The sequence below is a fragment of the Poecilia mexicana genome, unplaced genomic scaffold (assembly GCF_051168715.1).
Source record: "Poecilia mexicana isolate PSO_F unplaced genomic scaffold, ASM5116871v1 scaffold_2, whole genome shotgun sequence".
NCBI classification, from domain to species: domain Eukaryota; kingdom Metazoa; phylum Chordata; class Actinopteri; order Cyprinodontiformes; family Poeciliidae; genus Poecilia; species Poecilia mexicana.
The window spans coordinates 6,823,161-6,847,707 of NW_028263371.1; the positions used below are offsets into that span (position 1 = coordinate 6,823,161).

Consider the following 24,547-nt stretch of genomic DNA (forward strand, 5'->3'; position numbering starts at 1 on the left):
TAGGGGCAGCATCTCTTCAGCTCTCAAGCAGACTGCTTCACTGTGCTCCATTTTGCATCTGACTGGCCTTTTTGGATTTTGTTGATTAAACACCGCAGTGACTGTAGGCTGTCAGTAAAATGGAAACGGCTCACTGGTTGTATCTCTGGTCATTCGGTTTGAGTTCAAAGTCCCAAACTGCATCTGTCGCGTTCGGCTTCTGAACCAGCGTTTCTCTGACTCGCTCTGAGGAGACCAGGAGCATAGCAGGCAACTGACCGAAGAGTTCACTCCTCCTTATTATTAAATTGAACTTCTATTATCTAAGACCTTTGTTATTCTCCGTCTAAATGAGTAGAGGTTATGCATGAAGCCTAGGCTTTCTCTCAGGTCACTGTACAGATATGTTGCTGGCATAACACAGATGTCTTTCATTTGCCTTCCTGACTGGTTTGTCAGCTGAGGTGATTAATCAAAACGATGACCTTTACATCAATCTTGTGGTGTTTTGAAGGTGAATATGTGCTCATGGAGCAAGTTTCACTCAACACTTCAGTTTTCACGTAAAGAGGAAAGCACACAATCGCCCACATACACAACCTGGCAGTAGACGGCCGCGGCCTTGGGAATGTCTAAGCGGCGTTTAGGCGGCGGTGTATGAGCATGAATTCATTTTAACATGGGTCGACTAAATTTCAAACCAGCGCTTGTGAAATTGCACAACACTGGCAACAACTTCAATTTCATGCCACGATATGTAGCCTCTCTGCACGGCGGTGACGAGCCGCGACTCACTCCAGCCTGCTGGATGTCGGACGTGGCTCCTGCAGGACGGGAGACCAAACGGAGAACACTGAGCTGGAAAAATGCACAGCGTAGAAAAAGAAATTGAAACGAACAAAGCACGCAGCTAAAGGACCGTACTCACTCCTGACTTTTGCACCCTTCGTCTCGATGCAGAAACACTGTATGAAACGAGCTAAAAATAAATTTGTAGTTCAACAATGCTTGGGGAAAATATATTCTAGGGAATTTGGAAACTAAGAACAAAATACAGTTCAACTCTTTTTTTTTTCTTTTTTGTTTTTTGTTTTTAAAGCAAAGAAAAAGTATGTAGGTCAGAATGACCAATGAGGGATTATTTTATTTTATTTTTTGATGGGACTGAAGCTAGTAAATAAGACAACAACACAGAGACCAGGAATTAGGTTCACGTATCAGTAGACAAGGGAGAACAGAGCAGCAATGACCTAACAAAAGCTAATGAAACCATCCAGAATCCATGTTAAGGCTCATATGTTTTGTTTTCTTAACTCTTGAAGCATTTTAGCAGAGTGTAATTGCTTTAGAAAAAGTGCTGTGCTTTGCATTTCTTTCAGACATCTCCCTTTAGCAAATGACTGACTAAATAACACTGAAGAGAGAGGATAATGTTGACTAGTTGCGTCTTTCTGTCGAGAAGAACAAACGCAATGAAAACGGAGAATTACATGGATGGAAATGTTGCATCAGCCTCGAGTGTTTTGGCTTTTGTTGTTTCAAATATGCAAGATCTTCCAAACTTCTGCTGGTTTCTAATAGAGAGTCATGAAAACAAACCTGGTTTGTTGAAGCGGAAAGCACTTCACTGCAGAAACAGATTAAGAACAAAAAAAACATCAAATGAATTCTGCCTTTGAAGATAAATAATTACGGATGTGTAATGGCACTCAAACTAAATTGCTTTACAGAAATCACCTTTCAAAATTGCGGTGCTTCTTTTCTTTCAGTGTTTTCTTTCTGCGTCTGCTCTTAGAAATATAATGTGATTTGTAAATCCAGGGCAGTTTTTGGATATGGCGCATCACATGCAAAAATCTTCAGTATTTTTATTTTTATTATTTATTATTATTCTTGAATAAGAAGTCAAACTTCATCAACATGAAGCAAACCAATGTCAGGTTTGTGGGATGCAATAAAGGAACAAAACAGATACTAAAGTTTAAAGCAGTTCATTGTTCAATTTTGTTTCTTCTAATTTCAGGCAAGATATTTATAAAAAATCCTCTTGACAAACATGAATAGAGCCTGCATGTTCCCACGGGGCTTTTGTCAACCCGAACAAGAACTTAATCAAATCCAAATCAAGACTAAACACAGTTTAACAAATGAAATTAAAGACAAAAACATTACAATTTATTGCTATTCTTTATTGAGACACCAAGGAATGATGTGTGGATGAAAATTCCTGATTTTTATTCTTCTTTCGGAGTCACTCACTGTTAAAGAGAAGAAATATTAACACAAATTTGTCTTTATATGAATCACTCCTCATTTTCTTTTCGCAATTTTATTTTTGATAGCTACCGCTGTTCTAAGTCTTTATTCATTTATTTATTCTTATTGATGTGCTGCCATTTTAGAAAAACAGCCTTTAATCTGAATAAAAATGTCCAACTTTCATTTTTTCAAATCTGCTAGTAGTTTTAAAAAATAAGCCCAAAGCAAAGGGGGTCCAAGGTTAGACAAAAAGTCTTTAAATCTGTTTCTGATTATAAAATTTGGCAAATTTAGTACCTTGTTTGATTCTGTTACTGCATTTTAAAGCAATCTCTCATCCATCCATGTAAAATAAACGTTTTTGAGCTTTACATCATGTTGGAATATTATTCCCTCATTGAAAACATACCCCGATTATTTCATGCATGTTTAAGAAATCCTTTAATCTCCCACGGCAACCAGTCAGCTGTGCAAAACGCCTGGGCGAACTGAGAGCCGCCTTTGAGGCGAAGCTCCTCCTCGAGCTGCAGTTTCCAAGATTCCCAGCTTCCACCTCACAAAGCAATCTTCTCCCACGACTAACCCCAGTCAGCTCCTTCAGACTAGCAAACAACAATTAGCAAACACCTTCTGGAACTGCAAATCTCTGCTCGTCATATAAGCTACTTCTCAGTACAACGCTGGTAAAAACGTTGAAGGGTTTATAGAGAAGTGATGTGACGACTTCCTGAAGGCGGAGTTTCAGAAAGAGCAGGAGTTTTTAAAGAGACAGAGGCTCAAATTCAAGGTGTTAAATTGTGACTTATTCTTTTAAGTCATATTTGATTTATGAAGCATTTTTATGACATAGTTGCTTAATTGTGATATAAATTAGCACTGTGTACCTGGAAAATGCATAATACAGTCCCTTTAAGCAGTATTGTCATCTTGTATTACATGTTTTTGTTTTTATTAGTGAGATTCAAGTTTTATGTAGTTAAACGTACGAACATCAGAGCACCAATTGGACTAAGAGGGCAGAGAAATAAGCAAAAGAGTGAGAGAAGTTCCAATCAACCAAACTGCTGTGGCGATGCAATAACTCTGGTTTGGTTTAGAGGTCTTCAGCACCTCCTGAACAAGCCATACAGCAGAGATGAACTATCTTCTTCAATCGATATCACCTCCTCTTTCATCTTCTCATCCCTCCCTGTGTGCCGCCCTCTCTCCATCAATACCTGGAGGTCAGGCCTCCTCAGAGAGAGTTAGCGTTCAGCCAGGGCAGCAGAGGAGAATTCGTACTCTTTGCCCCTTTCCACTCTCCGTCACACTGCTTTAATAGAGCTAGCTATGCTCGTATGTTAGAAAGCTAAAGTGTACGCTAAAAAATTAGATGGGGTGGTGGGAAGGTTTATTTGTAGAATAATTTAGTTAAAATGACACATTTTTCAGGCTTGAAAAAATTTCAGGCTTGGAAAAAAAAGAATAATTACTATTATTCTCTTAGTAATTGTTTCTCATAGCTACTTCTTTCATTTTAAATATTTTACTCTTTCTGTTAGAGGTCAGGTGTCTAATGACGTTAACAGTTCAAAATTGTCTAGGACAATGCTTGAACTAGGCCACAGTATGTGACAATATGCAATTCACTGAGTGATTCATGTCATATTGTAGAAGAAAGTAAGAGTGAGAGAAGTTGCCTCACTCTTTTACTTTCATTAGTTGACTGTGAAATAGTTACAAATCAAAGTGTGTTTTTCTGACTGACATTCCTTTGCTAATGCTTTCCCAACACTTAGTGGACATTTGTTTTTGTTTTGTTTTTTCTTGTTTTTTACATTTTGTTGCAAGATTACTTCTACTCACTCTGTTTGTCATACCATCTCTGGAACTGATTTTGGATTTTCTAGAATTTCTTCAAAGGTCAACAAGCAGCTGAGCTAAAACCTGAAACAGTAGTTTGGTAAAGACAGCTGCTGCCTTTCACTCAGAGCAACGGCTGACTGCAATGGAGACTCTGGATGAAACCGGTGGAGAGACGCTGCTGACCAAGTAGTCACAGTCAGTCAAGACATGTTATTGTACATTTTAGGCCCAATCCAAAGTATTAAATCCTGATGAAAAGATCTTTAAATGATTTGCATTGCATTAAATGACTCCACTCAACTACAGATCTCTGTTGTTACATTGCTGTGACTGAATTCAGCTTCAGCTAATGCAGTTGCTGCAACATGTGGTGATGTAACTTGGCAACTGTTGTTGCCAAGATGTTTGCAGTTTTGAACTGTGGAAGTACGGATAATAAATCTCACTTTCTTGCCACTTACAACTTTGCAAATAGGGTATTTCACACTGTTGTAGTAAAAGGAGTTATAGTCAGTGCCACCAATTTACTGAACAGTTAAAACAAATGTAAATATTTGGCAGAATACAATTAGTTCACTGAGCTAAAGTATATATAAAAAAAGTCAATTTGGAGGAAACTCTAGGCAGAGTTCCCAAGATGGAACAAAAAGGACAGAAAGGATTACAGTTGACTGAATTTATAACTCTGGATGAACAACACATTACTGTGGTTCAGAATGTAGATTATATTGAATAATGTTAATCTCCAAAAATGTAATTTTGGATTTGTATTTGTTTATGTATGAAATTGAACAGCTATTTTCTACCTAGTTTCTTAAAATGGCTTTCAAAATATCTTCAACGTAACCAGCCATCAACAGAACGATTCTTTAAAGGATAAACTGTAGACAACAAAACTAAATGGGACAAAGTATGTAGAAAGGAGGTAATGTTTCTCTGATTACCTTGAACACAGAAAAAGCAAAGTCCACTACTGTCTAAATATTTGGAAGTCATTAAAACCCAGCTTGAGTCAAAGTATCTTTAAAGTGTGGCAGTAGAAGAGCCTGCAGAGCTTCAAGGGTCATTTTCACTTGTTGGTCACAACTTTAAAGTTTCTCTCTTAATTTCTCTCGTCTAGCAGATTTGTCTCCATTACGCTCTTGTTTGTGCTCTAATATTCTACCATTACATTGGTGTTTATATATAGCAACTTTGTTTGATTGTGGGTCAAAATCCTTTTATTTTACGTCCTTGCCGACATATTGGAAACCTATCATGATTCATTTTAGATATATTGACAACTTTCAAACAGCAGTTTTCCCCCCAATCTAAAGTGTGTGAGCAAAACCCCATTAAACCCGTTCAAAAAGCACATAATCTCAGTGTTTGCTGTCTTGTGTTTGGATTTCCGATGCACTTCTCTTTTCACTGGAACACAAAAAGGACAACTAGGACAATTAGCCCTGCCCCGTTTCATCTCTTATTGATTGGACACAAAGGCGAATCATTGAGAACAAGAGGAGAGAAAGGGAAAGCATGCCAACTAACAAGCAACCTTGGTATGGGAACAATCCATAGCATATTTGAATTCAAGTTTGTACTTCCCTGCGTTGCTTGGAAGCAGCATTCTTAACGACGGCGTACCACTGGAAATAAGTGCTACGAAGTTCTGAGAGTCAATCAGATGTGACACTTATTAGGCTGGAGGAAATGTACCAATCAAAAACTCTTGTTACTTTACGAAAGTGGACACGGAGAGGCATTTCCTGGCATTTTCCTGGAACTGGAGCCAGCTTTAAACTTACAGCTGCAAATGATTACATTTCCATCCTTTCAAAGTCACATTTGCTGCTTTTTACATCTTGGAAATGTGCAGAGCTTTTTTTCTTTTTTTTTTTCTTTTTCTTTTGACTGAAGTTCACTCTAGCCTAATGAAAACAATGCAGAGTGGTTGGCTTTTTCTACTAAGGGTATAGTGTTCCTTCATCACATCCAGGGGAAAGTGGATGTAACGCTGAGACCAACACACTGATCCAGTGCAACTAAGGAGAAGCTAAAGAAGAATCACTTGAAGACAGAGCGATGTACCTCATTTTTAAACCTGAATCGTACAGACAAAAAAAATAAATAAAAGTTTTGGGTTGTGAGAACACTTCTCAGATGTTTGCTTTATGTTCTGAATATTTCCATAAAAGTTATTTTGCCATAAAATGTTGAAGAGAAAGCGCCACAAACATGCTTATATACAGTGGCGCAACTGCACATTATTCAGGTGGATGCGAAAACATAAATCGGCGCCCCCCCGTACCCTCCCCCTCCGAAGGAAGGAACGTCAGCGTAGAAAACATACGCTCGCTCCACCCCCCCGAGGCGAGGATACGTTAAGTGTGAAACTCGCGCTAGATTTACTTCATTATGTGCGTTAGGTGAAGGAGCATAAGGCACGCTGAAGTGTATGGGAAAACATAATCGGAGGGGGCGCCAAAACCAGAGGGGACGCCAAAACCCCTCCAGACGGGGTTTTGGCGTCCCCTCTGGTGCTGCGCCCCTATGCGTTGCATGTGCTGCATAGCCACTTTTTGCGCCACTGCTTATATACCAAACTGATAAATAAAATGCATTATACCAAAAAGATGCACAAGGTTTGGAAAAAGGAGTGGAAAAAAGACAAAGCATAAGGTTTGCAGAAAAATGATGGCGAATCATACAATTTAAATTTTACTATTTCAGGTTTTTTTTTCAATGCAGAGGGATGCAGCTGTTGAGAACAAGAACAGGAGAAGTTGTGGATCATAAAACCAAAAGACAAAAAAAAAATAGCCAGAGATGCAGCTGTGATGTCAAATGAAGATTAAAAGGAACAGTAATTAATGTCATCAAGTGAAGTAAGAATGTGATGAGATCTGTAGTTAATCTCACAATTAGTACCAGTTCTTCCTGAATAGATTTCCATGCTTACAATCTTTTTTTTCTTCCTTTAAGGCCTGTGTTATGTGGAAGAGATAAAGCAGAGCAAACCCAACAGGTAAATAGACAAAATGAGTCTCTTAAAGAGCTAAAATAACAACTAGGAAGGTAGAGAAGACTACAAATTAGAGCTGCTTGTCAAACAATATAAGGCCCATAATCAAGCTCATGAATAATGCCCCTCTATCCTGCCAGTATAAAAAGTGAATTTCAGGCTGTGCTAGTACAATGAGGCCACATTATGCTACGCTTCTAAATGCAAAAATAAAAAAACTAAATAAGCCTCGTTCTATGCAAGACTAATTACAAACAAATCTTAAAAAGAGTCCAACGCTTTACAATTTCTAAGCATTCATGAAACTCGAATGTTGCTGCTGTTATTGGTGTTTATGTAATGTAAAAGATTTTCAACTGTTCCCCCCTTTTTTTTTTCTTTTTTTTTTTTGTTTGATTAAGCTGATGGGTGTCCATGTAATTATGTTTGACATTTTCTGTACTTTCCTATTTTGTTTACGGGGCAAAATATATATATAATAAAATTCGAGAAACCTTTTGAGCTCGCACGATAACATGTAATTCAGATGCAGTGAAATGCGTAATAGGTTGGCTGTTGTTGTAGAGTATCATTACAAAATTCACTATTCCATCACATTAGCAGCATGCAGCATGTTTACGGTTTCAGAAAAGCAGGTACTGCAGCTCTGGTCACGCTGAAGGCATCTGGCCCTGATGCTGAAAATTCTGTTGCTCATTTTGTCCAAAGGTAATTTTCAAACAGCGTCAGTCAGTTAGTTGCTACAGGTTTTTAAGTCGGGCACACGAATGTGAGCTTGGGGTCGTTATCATTTGGGAAAACCTGATTGTGACCAAGTTTAACTTTCTGGCATAAAGTTGCAACGTGTGACATATTTTTTTTAAAAGTGTCATTATCCATTATGGTATAGTTGAAGACAGATAATCTGTGAAAAAATAAAACTCCTCTGCCTTCTTCCTGTGCCAACTAGAAGCAACCAATCAGAGCCAGTAGGCGGGTCCCAGCACTGTCAAACATGACACCCCCTGCTCTCTGCTAGGATGTAGCTTCTCCCCGTCAGCAGATCCTGTTGTGAATGCTAAGGCTAGTTAGCATTGCCTCCCATGTGGATAAATGGTTTTCCAGTAACTATAAGTTGTTTCTCTGCCATTAGCACATTTAGCAGCGAGTACATGAGGTTGAGTGGCAGCATTAAGGCCCTCCTCCTGGCTCTGATTGGTTGTTTTTGACCTTATCTTCAGATGGGAGTACTAACTCAGAGGAAGTGGATAAACTTGATCTTCCCACAGATTTCCCGTCTCATATTATACTGTCACAACATGATGACAGTAATTTTATTTATATAAAAATGACATGCTGCAGCTTTAAGAGCCACAATATTTCCACATAATGTTTCTTTTTTTTAAAAGTGTTCAGCGACATCTCGAGGCACTACCTTCACCACTAGCTTTTGTTCTTTTCACACCAAAAAACATGTTCGTCTCGTAACAAAGGGCCACAAATAGACAATTATCATAGTTAATCATTATGAAGAATCTTTTTTTTTCTTCCATCTTTGACATTTGTAGTTCATTGTAATATCAATGACTTGTAATTGATTATATTTGCAGTTTCCCCCAAAAACCAAAAATATGGACTAGTATCATTGTGGATGATGACAATCTTGACTGAACAAGGTGTAACGCGGTGCCTTCCTGTAGGGTCACCTAATGAGGTGTTTCAAAGACATCTGCACTTTCTGGGTTCACCAAAATAACCCGGGCCACAGTGTCAGTGAATAGGCCCCACACCAGCAGTAATCAATGCTCTATCAGAGTGCCTAATGCTTTCCAGAAATAATTAGTGCTCTACAACAGGGTGTTGCAGACGTGGCTTTTTGTTCGCCTTGCAGCAGCTCTGCGTGCTCTGGTTCAGGCATTGTTTTTTTCTTTGCTGATTGTTGTTTATCTTTATTTATCACCTGCTGTTTATCATCACTTGCCATTGTACACATCTTGAGCAGGGAATTCGGCTAAACAACAACAAGTAAATATTCCACAGGCTTGCCATATTGCCACCCATCTGTTACTATTGTGGAAATAAGCATGAGTTATGAGTGAATGTGTGTTGACTGTACAAAAAAAGAAAAAAGAAGTAGAAGAAAAAGAAAAAAGCAGCTGTTAATATCAGATTGTGACTGGACCAAATTGTTGTGTGTGGATGAAGACGATTAGAAATACTTTGAGGTTGCTAGGCAGAAAGAGTCACAGCAGATTACAAAACACACACGCACCTAGAAAGGGTGTGACACAATATCGCTTAAATATAAACATGCATGGATTCACCAAAGCAAAGAAGCAGCACCAGGATTTCCCACAGTGTATTGTAAGCCTGGCGGGCCACCAGGCTTTACTTGTGCCCCCACCAGGCTTGGCATTGTTTATTTTAGTTTCTTTTTTTATTATTGCCTTTTTAAGACTTTAAAGTTGATGTTCAGGTATTAATCTTCCAGTCTTGAAATAACGCATAATGATCAGGTGATAGTTTCAAATTTAAAAATTTTTTTAACTCAAAAACATGGCGGCCAGCTGGATGAATGACTGCCCTAATGCCCTGAGCACCAGGCTTAGAATGTTTTCTGGGGGAAACCCTTCAGTACTTTCAATAAATAAAAGAACATGACTGATTCTCCTAAATTACATATAAATTAATCTTGGGACTCCATAGTTATCGACACGTAATCAATTTGTAAAATGTTTCACTGGTAACATTGTGCTGTTCAATGCCCTCCAGTAATAAAGGAATCACAATTCTACTTAAGGAAACTTAAGATTTTGAATTAGTTTCATGGATAATAATGTGGGCCATTTAGCACCTAAACTGTCCAAATCAAGACATTTATGAACAGAAACTTTTATTTTGCTTTCAATTAAATTTTCCAAATGTTGGTTTCACCATTTTAAGACATTATTTCTACTGAAATAAAAGACTATTCTTAAAGAATAGTTTTAGCTATTGATTTAATAACACAATTTCATGGTGCAGGAGTAGTAGAAAAATAAAAGAATTAAGTTTAAAAAAAAAAAGGAAAACGGGAAGGAGATCGAATTAATGAACTTCTAGTTCTAACATGGGAGCGTGTTATAATGTCTTAGGACTCTGAATTTTCAGATGTAATGAAGCCGCTCATGCAGGAAGAGTGCAGAATTTACACTGACTTTTATGAACACCATGAAAAACAGCCACATATGAAGTCAATAAAGAGTGTGGGAGGCTGTGGGAATTTTTCCCTCCCCTCCACTATGTGTCTGTTTTTATTTTCCCTGCTCAGAGTGAGCACAGCGAGAATCCACCCAGGAGGTAGGGCTCGATCAGGAGGGATGAGAGAAACACTGATAGGATGGCTGTAGGAGGGCAGGCAATGAGGCGGAGAAATGAAGGAAACAAAGTTGCTCATCGTACGTCGGCTGGCTCTGCAGAAGAATGTGTGTCATACCTGTTCAATAGACTCTTGTTGTTCAGAATGGCCTCAGTCTGCTAGCATTTTTCCCTTATGCATCTTCTTTCTGTCCACTAGAGGGAGAATATGAGCCACTGTCTATGTAAACTGTTTTATCTTATTTTTCTTAAAAAAAAAAAAATTACATAAATGTGCAATCTTTCAGGAAGCAGATCTTTTTTTTTTTTAAACGGTGTGAAAGCAAAGTCTGTCTCTCCACTGACAGGTGCAACAAATAAGTTGGGGCTAATTTGACTTTTTTCATAATTTAGGAAAGGGGATTGGAGGGGAAAAAAGAAAAAATGTTCTTAAAGAATTTTAAGTATAAAATGACAGTAAAATGATTAAGCATATATATACATGCTTAATCATCGTGTATCGATTAGGTCAGTATTTTTGATTATCTGAAGATAAGAAATCAGAAAGTTGCTCAAATGTATTGTACATTCTGTGTTCGTTCTTGAGATTTTTTATTACATTCTGTGAATGACTTCCTTCTATTTATTCAAATAACATACTAATAATATGCAGTTCTTTTTGGACGAAAATCTCTGAGTATGGCATCACACAATAACATCATTGTCTGCGCCAGAATTGTGAAGATTAAACTTGAGTCCAAGCAAGAAAATGGGTCATTGTTAAAGTCTGAGATTCAATTCAAACTCGTCCAGCACAACATTGGTTTTCTTTGTCATTATGACCCAAATGAACAGCTCATATGGACCCAATGCCATTCATCATTGGGTAGTTGGTGTAATTAAACTCATCAAAAAGTTTGTGCTCTGCTTTTTGTCTATTTGAATTTTTAGAATTTATTAGTCAATTTATTAGTCAATTTTCTCTCTCTCAAAAACCCCAACAATTTAATGAACAATGGGTAAAATGGCTAAAGTTGTGGAGTAGTCAAGCTAGTCTTTTGCTACTGATTAAATGATCAGTCTTGCACTCCATTGGGGGCACGAAGGCATGAAATTGCTTCACTTTTTTCCCTTCTGTGTGCGCTCCGCCATTATGCATTTCCTCAACTACATTTCATAGCGGGAAGAACCACAAGAGACTTGGAATAAACATTCTGAAGCATAATCTTAGAATTTCTCCAGTCAAAAATTGTGTTAAAACAGATGAACGCTGCGAATTTTAAATCAAATCAGCAACGTGGTTTTGTAAACACAAAGTCCTGAGATGGAGCTGATGGAGTCATGGTTGGTGGAATGATCTGGGAGATTTCCAAAGGATCTTTAAATTGTCTCATTTTATATATATATATATATATATATATATAATTTTTTTTTTTTTTTACATATACACATCAGCCTTCATGATGTACAGCCTGAAAAACTTACAAAAAACACACTTTCAATTAGGAGGTCAATATTTTAAGTTTTTGTTAATTTTATGTTTTTTAATATATTTAACAGAATTTGTTTGGTAATGACAGTAAAGCTAAAAATTGGACAACAGTGGGGAAAAAAAGACTGATCGCTGGATCCCTTCATAATGCACCACTAAATGGATTCCCTGCTGCAGCCTCATGCTGCCATTTTCTGTGTGAAAGAATCTGACTTTTTATTTTTTATCGGAAGTCAGTTTTTTATAAAGAAGCTTAAAAGCTCTTTAGGAGCAACATACAACTGAAATGATTAATATATTTGTCAACATTTTGTATGAATTGTAATTTTATTGATATGTAGGCTGAATCTGTTTTATATTTCAATGATTTCTGTTGTCTGATGTATGTTGTTAAACATGAAGGATGATAATCTGGACATGAGGCAAATTGGAATCCTAGACAAAAAGAAAAAGGCACAGTTGTGTTCTACTTTAATGCTTCATATGTGTATGGAAAAAAAAGTTGATGTTGCAGAACAATTATGACTCCTAATGTTTTTGACTGGAAACAGACCTGCCTAAACTTTGGTCTTCTTCTGTTTTCTGCCTAACCACATGACCCAGAGATGTTATTGATAAGCGAATGGCCGACTAGTGGCTCATGTTGTTTACAGTTAGCAGCCAGCTCTGCTTCTGTTCATCTTTTCATGGTGTGTGACCTGCTACCTCCACTACTCGAGATTTATTTATTATGAAGTGTTTTTTGCTTTTCTTTTTCTTTGTTTTGGTGTAACAGACAACATGTGCTAACTTGTGCTGCTGCAAAGTTGTAGAAGTAGAAGTTTGCACTGAACTCTGCATCGAAACAATATAGAGATATTCATGTTCAACTATACGCCTAATCAAAAATCGTAGCATCAGTGTGCACTCTCTGAAATTCTAACAGAAACCACTCCCTCAAAATTCATCTGTGGGCGCTATCAAAGTTATTAAAGTGATGTAATCCTCAACAGCAGTCCCTGCAAAGACTCTTGGCTACAAGATGATGAAGGAAACAAATCCCACATCGTGGTTTCCCCACTGAAAGAAAAGGATTGTAAGGCAAGATTAAGGCAATTCTGACAACAGTTAGCCTTCAATCAGAGCAGCTGCAAGATTCAGTGAAGAAGAACTTCACAGAAATACAGTAAACTAGCCGTAATTAAGGCACTGGAGACAGCCAAGCTAAACCTGGAGCTCTGGATATCCACCTGAAGAGCAAGAGAGGGAATAGAGGCCACAGATGCAAAGACAATAAAGCTTTCCTCAGTATTTGGAGGGCTTCACCGAGAGTTCAGAGCTGGGAGACAGTAAGATGAGCAGGAGTAGTGAGCGTCAGAATGCCAAAACAAAGAAGAAGCATCTTAAATATTATTCTCATGAAATGAAATTCACTTGCAGTGTGCTAAAGTTGTAATCGTTAAAAGTAAAACAGTCATCATCTTCTTTTTGACCTTTTAGAAAATTGGCCCACAGTTTTTACTCAATTTAGTAATTTACTACATACATTTTTTTCCCAGCTCTGTTTTAGTAGGTTGCTTGTCGACTCCATTTATCTTTTCACATGAAAATGAGTTTTTACCTCATGTTATGACAAAGAAGTGGAATTATGTAGTTTTGATAAATAATACCGCCAGCAGGAGCTTACACAATAGCATGTTCATTTCTGTGCACCCAAGACTTGATTAGGGCTCATTTTGCATAAGTTACTGCATCAATGCGCTGTGGCATCGAGGCGGTCGTCCTGTGGTCCTACGTAGGGGTAACAGTTTGCTTTACCCCTACGTAGGTCATTGGCCTTGCAGGGTCTGGTGTCTCTCATCTTCCTCTTGACACTCCATAGATTGTCTTTGGGGTTCTTGTCGGGCCGGTTTGCACACAGTAACACCATGGTCACTGAACCAGATGTTATTACCCTTGGCAGTGTGGGCAGGTGCCAAAAAAGTGCTCTAAAGTCTCCTGGTAGATGACTGCATTGATTCTGGACTTTAAAAAAAACAGAGTGGACCAGCTGGGTTTGACACGGCACCGCAAAGCATCGCTGACTGTGGAAATGTGACGTCGGACTTGAAGCGATGTGGATTCTTTGCCTCTCTGCTCTTCCTCTAGACTTTGGGGACTTAATCTCCAAATGAAATGCAGAATCCTTTCATCTCACATGACGACTTTGGACCAGCAGTCCTTTTCTCTTTAGCTCGTGCGTATAATCCTCCTCCATCGCTCCACTCCTTTTGAAGCTCCCCCAAAGTCTTGACTGGATTTTGATTGGTAAGAAATATTGAGGTGTATATTTATCTCTATTATTTAGCAAAGATGTTGAACTACCACAAGAAGAACAGGGGTATAAAAAAAACTGAAACAACAGTGGTTGTTTAGAGTTGATGACCAGAAAAGGAAAGATCAAAACGACAACATGTGGGAAATGGAGCACAAGCAGGTGAACTGAAGTGGAGCCATTTTGGTCAAAGTCTTTCACAAACACTGAGTTGAGGACTGGTGCCTCACAACTCTCTGGTTTGCTTGTTTTTAACAACAAACTTAACTTCACCCATTAACCAAGCTGACATCAGGTTAGTAGGTGTTTGTGCTGACATGATTTGTTTAGTTTGTGCCATATGCAGATCTGAACATTTCCATAGAGACATTGCTCTGGAAGCCTGGGGATGTGTTTAGATGTGTCTTTGTAAACCCAACATTTGCTGCCGTGTTCTGGAAGCAAACCCTTCAGATTCTGTGCTTTGGCTCATTTTCATTCTCCTGTTTTGAGTAGAAACTTTGCGTCATGTATTCACGATTTTAAAGCCATGCAGGGAGTTTTAGTTCAGTTTCTCCTCTATAAATTCACTCACGTAAAACATCAGAATTCAAAGCGGAAAGTGTTTACCTTTTATCTGCCCCATATCTACATTTATAAACACACAAACTTCTTTTTCTTGCTTCACTTCTTCACTTGCTTTCCACAAAGGAATAAGGTTGAATGAAGGGTTTCTTTTCTTACCACACCTCAGGATTCGTGCATCCATTTAAATACACATCACACTCACTTGCCCACATGCAAACTCACTCAGTAACTTGGAAAGGTTTTTTTTTTTTTTTTAAGAAATGCCACATTTTTGCATTCTGACTCAATTTAAACCTTTAAAAGTCAAAAATGACACTTTTCCTGTCTTCAAACCTCACTCTGCGTATAAGTCAGCGGCACTTTTTAATATTTAAAAACTTATTTCAAGTTTCTCATGGAGGACGTCGGCAACAGGGGCACTGAAGCAGATGATGGATCATTTAGCGTGAAAAGGTTAAAGGTTCGCATCCGAAATGGCAGGTTGGCGATAAGGTGGGGTGGCCTTCAACGGTTCTAAAGAAGAAAAGGGCAGGATGAATGTCAACCAAGTCATGTGGGGAAAAATAAGTCATGCTGAAATCCCTGAAACTGGAAATGTTTCCTTCAAACTTTCAGCTCAACTTTTGAAAAGCGGTCAGTGCCTCTCTGTCCCTGTTAATACCCAAATTATGACTACATGAATCAACTTTTTTAAAAGATACTCGTTTATGCTTTGGACTTTATCTACTTTTCAAAGCTCTATGTTAAATAATTCTTTGCAGCCCAGATTAAATAAGTTGATACAGCTTTGCGTATCAATTTAAATAATCTCTAAAAAAAAATTACATACATTTAGATTTTGAGTAGTAAGTTGGACAAAAACCTACTAAAAACAAGAACAGTGGCATTTGAAGTCAATGAATGCCACTGTTTAGGATTACGTTTCCTTTTCTCCTTTTCTTTTCACAAAGTGTAAACCTACTTCTCTCCCGTCTGTTTCGCTCTCCTATCTGTTCTAACCAGAAATGTATTAAGATAAAAACCATTTTGTGTTGATATATTCCTGTCCTGCTTATCTTGTCAGGGTGGACAAATATGGACGGCGCATGAAATGGCCTTGTCTCAACTGAAGGTCAAAATGGATCTATGAGCGAGAGGAGAGAACTGGGGATTATTGTCATGGTGGTGATGGGGCTGCGAGTGGGGAGGGGGGGAGGTGTAAGACCTTTTTTTTTCTTATAATAATGAATTGAAAAGATAAGAGCTTTGCTGCAGACTCCTGCTATCTGTACCGTGAAAGAAAAAACACAACCTTGCGAGGGCCTGACCAGAAACTTGGTGTGTGTGTGTGCGTGTGTGTGTGTGTGTGTAAGAGAGAGAGAGAACATGCTCCTTTGGGTGTGTTGGTGATTTACTTTCACTATGGGCTTTAGGCTTCAAATAAAAGAAAAAGAAGGTGGGACACTTAGAAATGTAGTGATAATATTTATATGATCTAAATTAATTCCTAACTTGGTATTAAGAAACATTGTGGGTAAAGTTACTGAGTGAAAGGTTGAGAAAGTGATGGGAGTGACGGATATAAAGTATCAGTCATAGAGTTGTTTGCATGCTCGTTCACAAGCATGAACTCCTTTTTCCCAACGCTCTGTGGTTCTCTGTTGTCAAATTGATGTTTTTCTAATTAACGCTGGTAACTACGACATTAATTCACCCTCCACCTCTTTCTCATGTTTTGTCTCTCATTCAAAACCAGCACTGCATTTTGTTGATGTGTTTTTCTACTTCCTTTTTGTTTTATTTCTTAACCTCTGACAACATGTACCGTTTTTTGTTGTTGTTGTTTTTACAGATCAATAAGTCAGAGCCAGTGTGAAGCGTCTGCTTCGAAACACTTATTATACCACTCGGATGCTCAGCACTGCGCAGTGGCAAACCGTCCATCACATTATGTCTGCCTCGCTGCTCCTCCACTCCACTGTCTGAGTCTGACACTAACATGGACTCTTGCATAGAGAAATTAGGAATTATTATATAAATAGTCTTTAATTAAAAAAAAAAATGCAGCAAAACCAAGATAAAGGAAAATAGCGCGTCAAACCTAATTGTGTTATTTAGCTAAGAGTTGATAAGTATTTTTATTAGAAAATAAGATGTATTAGAAATATAATAAACTGAAAATATTGCACCGAAGAAGATCCTGTTTTCTCTTTGGGAAGACGAGCAAAAGCAGAGATGGGATGTCTTGGTTCCCTGTGAAGTGCTCTGCTTCAAGCAGTTTTCTAAATTAAGTGCCACTGTTAGCGGTTTGCTCCACTTCGGCATGTTGACATGCAATCAGGGAAATGCCTAATATCCGCCCAGGTTGCATTTAAAGATAATAGAGAAGACGTCCCGGCTAAAACTTTTCAAGAAAAACATAAATTTCCTCCCCGAATAAGGCGATTTTTTTTTTTTCTTTGTGGAAAAGTGACACTGTGGTGTCTGATAACAGATGGAGCAGTTATGAGACACAGCTTTGATATTAATGTTGAATGTGTGCTATTTTTTTTTTTTTACTTGTAATTCACAAGTTATTCAAGCTGAAATCCTGAGCTGAGCAATTACATTTAAAGCACCGGTCAGGAGTGAAGGACATTGGAAGGGGAAGCCGTCTGCTCATTTTGAGCCAAGCTGCCTTTGGTTCAAGCTACCAGCGCTCATTTATGTACGATTTTTAAATTTTCTTTTTTTCTTGTTTTTTGGCAACATCCCAAATGCAAGGCATAAGTTCAGCTGATAAATCCACTGGATTAAATGATTTGTCCCCTCTCAATAGGGACTGAGAAACCAACTTGCTAAAGTGCCCTTCATCAAGCCGTGCCTGGAAAAGTGCCCTTATGCATCGTATTATTTGATCATTGTTGTGAGTGTTTGGTTTAATTTGTTATAACTCCCACTTCATAAACCGTAATTCTTTCAGTTTTGCTAAAAGGGCTCTTTATTTAATTTCATTTCCTATCATGCCCTTGAGTGAAGCACAAGCGCTTATCTAACTCCACCAAGCTGTTTAATCAACTCATTTTGTTTTTCCCACTTTGAGTCGCAGACTGAGCGACTGACCCTTTTCGCTTCAAGGGCAATGATATCAGCCGTGACCGAAGCACTTTAAAGCTGTAAATTGTAACAATCCTTTTCATTTATGGATGCAAATTTTCAAAAGACAAATGATTCGGTTGCTAGAAGAGAGAACAAAACTAAAAAAAACAGAGACTCCAGTCAAAAATGGACGTGTCCCTCTATCCAAAAATAATTAAAAGTTAAGGCAGGACTTCAACGTCTCCAATGGGTAATTTGATTTACAGACGGTAGTCTGGTCAGGTACTAAACATAAAAGATACATTTCAGGCTAAAATGATTAATACCTTTGCGGGATTTGGGATCAAAGCAATCTTTTGCTTTGATCAGAATGTTGGTCAAATTAACGTAGTGGATTGGTCCCCGTCTGATGCCTGCACTTTAGTTGGAGCTAAAGGTGAGGATGACGGCAAGGAGGCGTTCCAACCTCAAAGACTTGCAGCTCATCAAAGATAAACTATAAAAAAAAAACCTGTTGGAAACGGGCAAAAAGCTGCATAGTCATTATAAGGAGGATTTGATTGCTGTCATGCCAATAAATATTTTTCTGCTGTTGACTGAGGTATAGATACATTTTGATGCAACTTTTTGTCTTATTGAAATGTAAAGAAAAACTGAATTTTCTTTTCAGAATTTAACTTTTTTTTTTGTGCATTTTTCTAAATTATCCTTTGTGAAATATTAGCTGTACCTGTTCTGTTTTGCATGTTGTGAGACCACAGTGTGTAAATCCAAGTGCCCATTAAGGACATGGACATTTTACCTGATCTTGCCTCACCACACCACAATCTCATTTTATTTGTCTGAATGGTTCAGCCACACATGATGCTTTTTGTTGTAAGAAAACAAAATCATAAGAGGAGGATGTGGAAATTACAAGTGTAATACGGAGAGTTTAATTTTCCAGCAGAACTTCTGTCATCTGCCCACAGCTTTCCAAAAGCTGCTTCAATGGCTGCAGTGTTCCTGTTTGTGATTGGCCAGCAAACTCCTCCGACCTGAACCCCAAAGAAAATCTATTGGCCGTCGTCAAGAGGAAGATAAGAGACTCCAGATGACCTGAAGACGGCCATCAGAGCAACCTGGACTTTCAGTACACCTTTGCAGGCTGATCTCACCATATTGATGCAATAGTTGATGCAAAGGGAGGCTCAACCAAGTATTGAGTTTATAGAAATGTAACTAGTTTTCAGGCGCTTGACATTTGTGTGTACATCTGTTTTTGATTGATTTAATGTGATATTCTAACTTTGAGACACTGAATTTTGGGTTTACCTTAATCATTTTTAAGTTGCAAACAATAAAAAGCTTGAACTTTTTTACTTTGTATACTTTCTATAAATTGTTTCACTTTCTTGAATGACTGGCAGGGAATATTGCACTTTTATTCATCCTTTTCTTAGCTGTACTGGTCCACCGGTATATTTGGTGTGTTGGTATTTTTTCTTTTTTCTTTTGTCCAGTCTGGCTGATCTAGAGCTTTCTTTAAAGGAACAATGTTGTCAGTTATTCATCTTCCTTAAATTTGACACTCATACACTAATTTCTGTTGGTCTAGCACGTTTGTGTTTAACTCAGTCATGTAAGAAAATGATTAAAAAAAAAGTTAAAAGTGACTATGATTATGTTTTTAAAAGTCACGGTGTACAACTGCTACGTTCATAAGTCACCAGTTCAGAAGCATCTTTGCTTTCCAAGAAGAAAAGTGTGTGTTTGTGCAAACTTGTGTAATTTATCCTCGTCTCTGCAATTATGTGCGGCGACAACGAAGGTTCATTCTGCTTCTAGTGTGACTAAAATCTGTTTGTTGATTTTTACAGACTAGAGTCCCCAACTCGGACCTTGACGCTAGAAGCTCCCAGGGGGGTGGAGGTCAGTGCTGGAGTGGGAGACTTCACGGCTTCCTGTAGGAAAGACCTTCTCTTGCAGTCCTCGGACGGAGAGGTCAGTCTGTTTGTTTTGGATGCATGCAGGGCGGATGAGGTCTTCTGCAATAAAACTACACAGCTCAAACGCTCACAACAGCAGTGTTGTAAGTTGAAAATGTAGGAAAATATGAAAATGTTTGTGCTACTGTGTGTGTGGGCAGTAGATTGTGTTGCACTCTATTGTAGCGGACCAGCTTCATTAAAGTACCTTATTAAGCTAATGAGCGTTATCAATCCAAGTGACCTTGTCCTCCTTCCCTCCCCTCCTCCTCTCATCACTGCTTTCTTGCTCTCTTCAATTTGGGAGAAGTGACTTCATTAAATTTGGTTTGATGAGGTTCCCTGTCAGTTGTTGCTGCTGTGTGTGTGTTTGTGTGTTTGTGTGTGTGTGTGTGTCATTGTTAGCCTGTTATCTCACTGTCAAGCTCGTCGCATAGCAGCCTGCCACTTTTTGTGAGCGCCAAAGCAGACTTTGCCATTATCCCTATGCGTTTTCATAAGTGTGTGAGTGTACGTGTGTGTCAGCCTGCCATATTGCTTGTCCACTGGAGCATAGTGTGTCATTAACTTAGTAATTAACAGAAGAATGACCCCCCCTCAAGTTGCACGCACTGTCATTGTCAGTCACACACAAACTTTTCTTTTTTTTCCTTACAGCCAGCACACACACAAATTCTTATACACACACTAATGCAGTAGCGGAAAACACTCAAGTCTTCATCCATCCATCCGTGAGGCGTTTCAAAGCCAGTCGTCAGATATAATCTGAGTAGACTCAAGACTTCCACATGTTAAATGTCAAAGAAACCTGCCTTTACTGCAGAATTTACAAAGGGCTTCCTTCATATGCTGGGCATTTGTCGAGTGTCTGAACTCATAGAGTACATACACTGTCTTTAAATATTTTTAGAAAAATGCATACTCTTCTGTTTCTCAGCTACTGGACTGACATTTGCCAACGTGTTTTTGTTTCACTGTCCTACTGCTACACTAATTTTATTTCCATCTCAAATGTGTGCAAAATAGTGTTGCTGTTCCGTAAATTTGTGAGAAAAGCACAATTTCGCAATTAAATAAAAAAACGCAATTAAAATCACTCATGAATAATTTTGGTCACGATTAATCATTAACAAAGAAACATTCCGCACCGTCATCTTCCTTCCTACCACTTCCTGTCATCTTCATCTGTTCCAGTTGTTGGTGACATGACCCGTGAGATGTGGAAAAAGTGTTTTTGTTGTTGTCGTTATTGACTCCCACCTCACCTGTGTCATTTCTACAAACTGTGTAAAACATCAACATCTAATTCAAGCCCTTTTCTCACCATCAGCTGCTTTGCATGACCTTGAAAAGGTTTAGATTGACAAACGTAAACTTGAGTCCAAAGTTACTTCTGACTAGAAATCATATACTGCATTAATATCCATCCACACCTGCTTGTCTCCGGATGGTTGCCCATCACCCTGACCTGCTACTGGTTCTGCATCATGTTTCTTCTGCAGCTGCGCTAGAAAACCCACCACTAACACTTAAAATGTGACAATATTTAATTGCCCTGGTGAGTTTTATTTAGTCTTCTCTAATTTATTTCAGCATGGAAAAGGTTTTAAAGCATTATTTATCTACATTTATAGTTTTGCTTCAGCCCTGCTATTAAAAGAAACCCTGTATAAAGACGGATTCAGACTACCTTATAGGCTACGGTGTCCCAGGTGTTTGAAACTTTTATAGCATTTTGAAATGTGCACCGTAACAACTGCACAGGTTCTAAAGCAGAAAACATGTTTAAAAACTTATTTACCTCTGCACATTTCTCTCCCTGCTGAATTATCTTTTCCCCTTCCAACTTTCCAAATTCTCTAACCCGACTCATTTTTCTCTCTCTCTTCTCTTCTTGGAGTCTATAGAAATCATTCCTTTCTGCATGATTTTGTCAACCTCTCTTTCTCATCCACTCCATCTGAGCCTCTCAGGCCTTCATCTTTCCAAGAGTTATCTAATTAACTTTCCATTGCCAGGGTTATACATCACTGGAGCTCTCACTTCACAAGGAAGAAGGGAGGTTTATACATATCACTTTTTCTCCTCTTTATGCTTTGTCTCATTGGCATTTGTACGGCCGTCATCTCTTTCGATTTTTGATGTTTTTCCATGTCGTCTACGCATAAATCGCTGGCTCCCCACTGACGAACAGTAGCATCAAGCGCAGCGCAACAAGGGGTTGCGGCGCGAGCCTGCGACGAGGCTCGAGATCATGAAAGGCGTGATAAAATTAAGCATTTATAGTGCTCTGCTTCTCAACCCCTGCTCCCTTTTCTACAGGGCTCTTCAGCCAGACACACACACACAACAAAAGAAGCCTGTGATCACCAAAGCACAGCTTCATAAATGCCAGGGAAGGCTTATCAGCATGGGTAAATGTATTCACAAAAGGCTCATATTACCCCACATAAAGAGAGAAGAAATTATCAAAATTTGAAAATATCCTGGCCATTGGTATGCAGCTTGTGTGTGCTTTTATAAGAAAAAATAAATCTAGAGTGTGGTAGAAAAAATCCTTTGCATTCACTTGATTTCATTATGTTGTTTTTCTGTTCTGTAATAATAAAACAATGTGGTGAAAATGCACAGAGAAATCACCTTGTTGCCCAGAACTGGATAGTCTTACCCTTGGCTAGCTTGTTAGCTAGCCACCGATAGTCAGCTAGCCTTTCGCTGAATGTTGCATATTCAGACTGGAGAAGACGACACTCATTTGAGCGGATGCTGCTGCTGCTGAATGACAATTACACAAAATTGGCCACTTTCAGTATCGGTCATATTTATCTGAAGTCAGAAAAATCACAGATGTAAAATTTGTAAAGGATTTGAAAGGTTTTGAGGGAGCAGGTGAGGACAAGACTTTCAGTTGATAACAGAATTGAAAGTGTATTTAATAGGATTTTTTTTTGTCTTTTAAACTTTCTGCTTCTGTTTTTGAACACATTAGCATGACGGACCTTTTGGGAATGTCAGAGTTAAGGCAAAGATCTACGTTCTCCGGAGAAAATGGGCTACAATTGTAGTAATGCTAGCTCTGCTATTCAGTTATATTCTGTTAGACAACTGTCATATATGCCGCATGAAAAGACATACATATTTTTTTCTCACCGTTTGAAGCTAAATCAGACCAAACGTTTGTTGTTCTGAGTTGGTATACAATTATGTAAATTATTTCCATTTCTTTTGTAGCTTTCTTCAAAGATGACTAATTTTCATTTTGGATCAAGCTATGCAACTTCATGACTATATTAAAACGTTAATGAAGATGCCGTTAGTCTTTTGTTTTTGCTTTTTTTCTCACTTTTTCACCTTACATACTCCCAAGCTCATAACTATGATCTCACATTCTAGGCTAGAAGTTGTTTTAAATGTTTCAGTCATTGCAATTCTCTGTTTATGGATCTTAATACAGCGTCCATAGACCATCTTCAGCTAGTTCAGAATGCTGCAGCAATTATAGCCTTAAGATTTGGTCATTTCTGCCACTTGGCTTGTTGTACCAGTCAGTTACATGATTCAGTATAAAGTTATGAAAATGACATGCTGGACGTGCGTCACTGGCCTTGCCCCCGAGTTCAACTGATCACCTACATACATTTCTCAAAGAATAAAGAGAACAACTAAATTCAACTCTGTAATAACTTGATAACCCCAAAAACAGACAATTTCTCCATTCTCAACCTTTGACTGTTGTTTTGGTCACTTTTGCATGTTGTCCGTACGGTCACCCCTAGAGACGTCATGAGATGGAGTCTACAACCCACAGAAGTTGCTTTGCTCGTGTAGCTCATCCAGGATGGCGCTTCAATGCTAGCTGTAGCGAAAAGGTTTGCTATGTCTGTCAGCACCATGCCCAGGGCATGAAGGAGATGCCAGGAGACACCCCGGTACGGCAGTAGTCTACTAGACGTGGACAGGGCCGTAAAAGAACCAGAGGGTAGTAGCAGAGCCGCTGCCTCCTCATACCATCAGACCGCTAGTGTCTAATCTGCTTCAACTGTCAGAAACAGTATGAGGGCCTCACGTCTATGACTGGGGTCTGTAAGACAAACAACATGCGGGGCGACTGGCATTTTCCAGAGAACACCTGGATTCCCCATTGGCATCTTGTGCTCCTTAAAGATTAAAACAGGCTCATACTGAGCAGATCCGATAGATGTGCCAAAGTCTAGAGACTCCATTGAGAAAGTTACGCTGCCTCCAGAATGACCGGTTTGGCGATGGGTCAGAAACTGTTTGGGGAATTTTTTTATTTTTTATTTTTATTTGGAGGGCTACACAGCCTCCCTGGGCGAAAGCCAGAGGTAACCTGACTGCTATCATTACATAGCTGGATGAGATGCTCAGACCCATTAGGCCTTTTTGCACTGGGCCAGGGCCCTACAGCGCCAAGGAGAAGGGTTACAACGCGAGAGGCAAATGGTGCTCACCCCGGATACGGACAGGTTGGCCTTCTGTTATGGACGGCCTCAGGCACACCTGTGCAATTACCATGCTGTCTAATCAGCTACTCAGTATGCAACACGTGTTAAGTGGGACGGATTAACTCTGCCAAACAAAAGTGCTCACTGACGGATTTAGACAGGTATTTACAGCAATAGAGGATATATAAATGTGTTTGTATAAAGAGTCTTTGAGTTCAGCTCATGACAAAACGGGAGCTAAAGTAAACGTGTTGCATTTTGTATTTTTGTTCAGTGTATGTATTCTAGTGCAGGTCATCATTA

General features: G+C 38.8%; 1 protein-coding gene across 1 annotated transcript in view; it reads left to right on the forward strand.

The window, feature by feature from the left end:
* LOC106907229 (zeta-sarcoglycan-like) overlaps positions 1-24,547 on the forward strand; it is a 206,551-nt gene that overhangs the window by 158,936 nt on the left and 23,068 nt on the right. Inside the window, exon 7 of the mRNA XM_088009819.1 lies at positions 19,671-19,794. Within this exon, the coding sequence (XP_087865945.1) occupies positions 19,671-19,794 (124 nt within the window). The remainder of the gene's footprint in view (positions 1-19,670; positions 19,795-24,547) is intronic.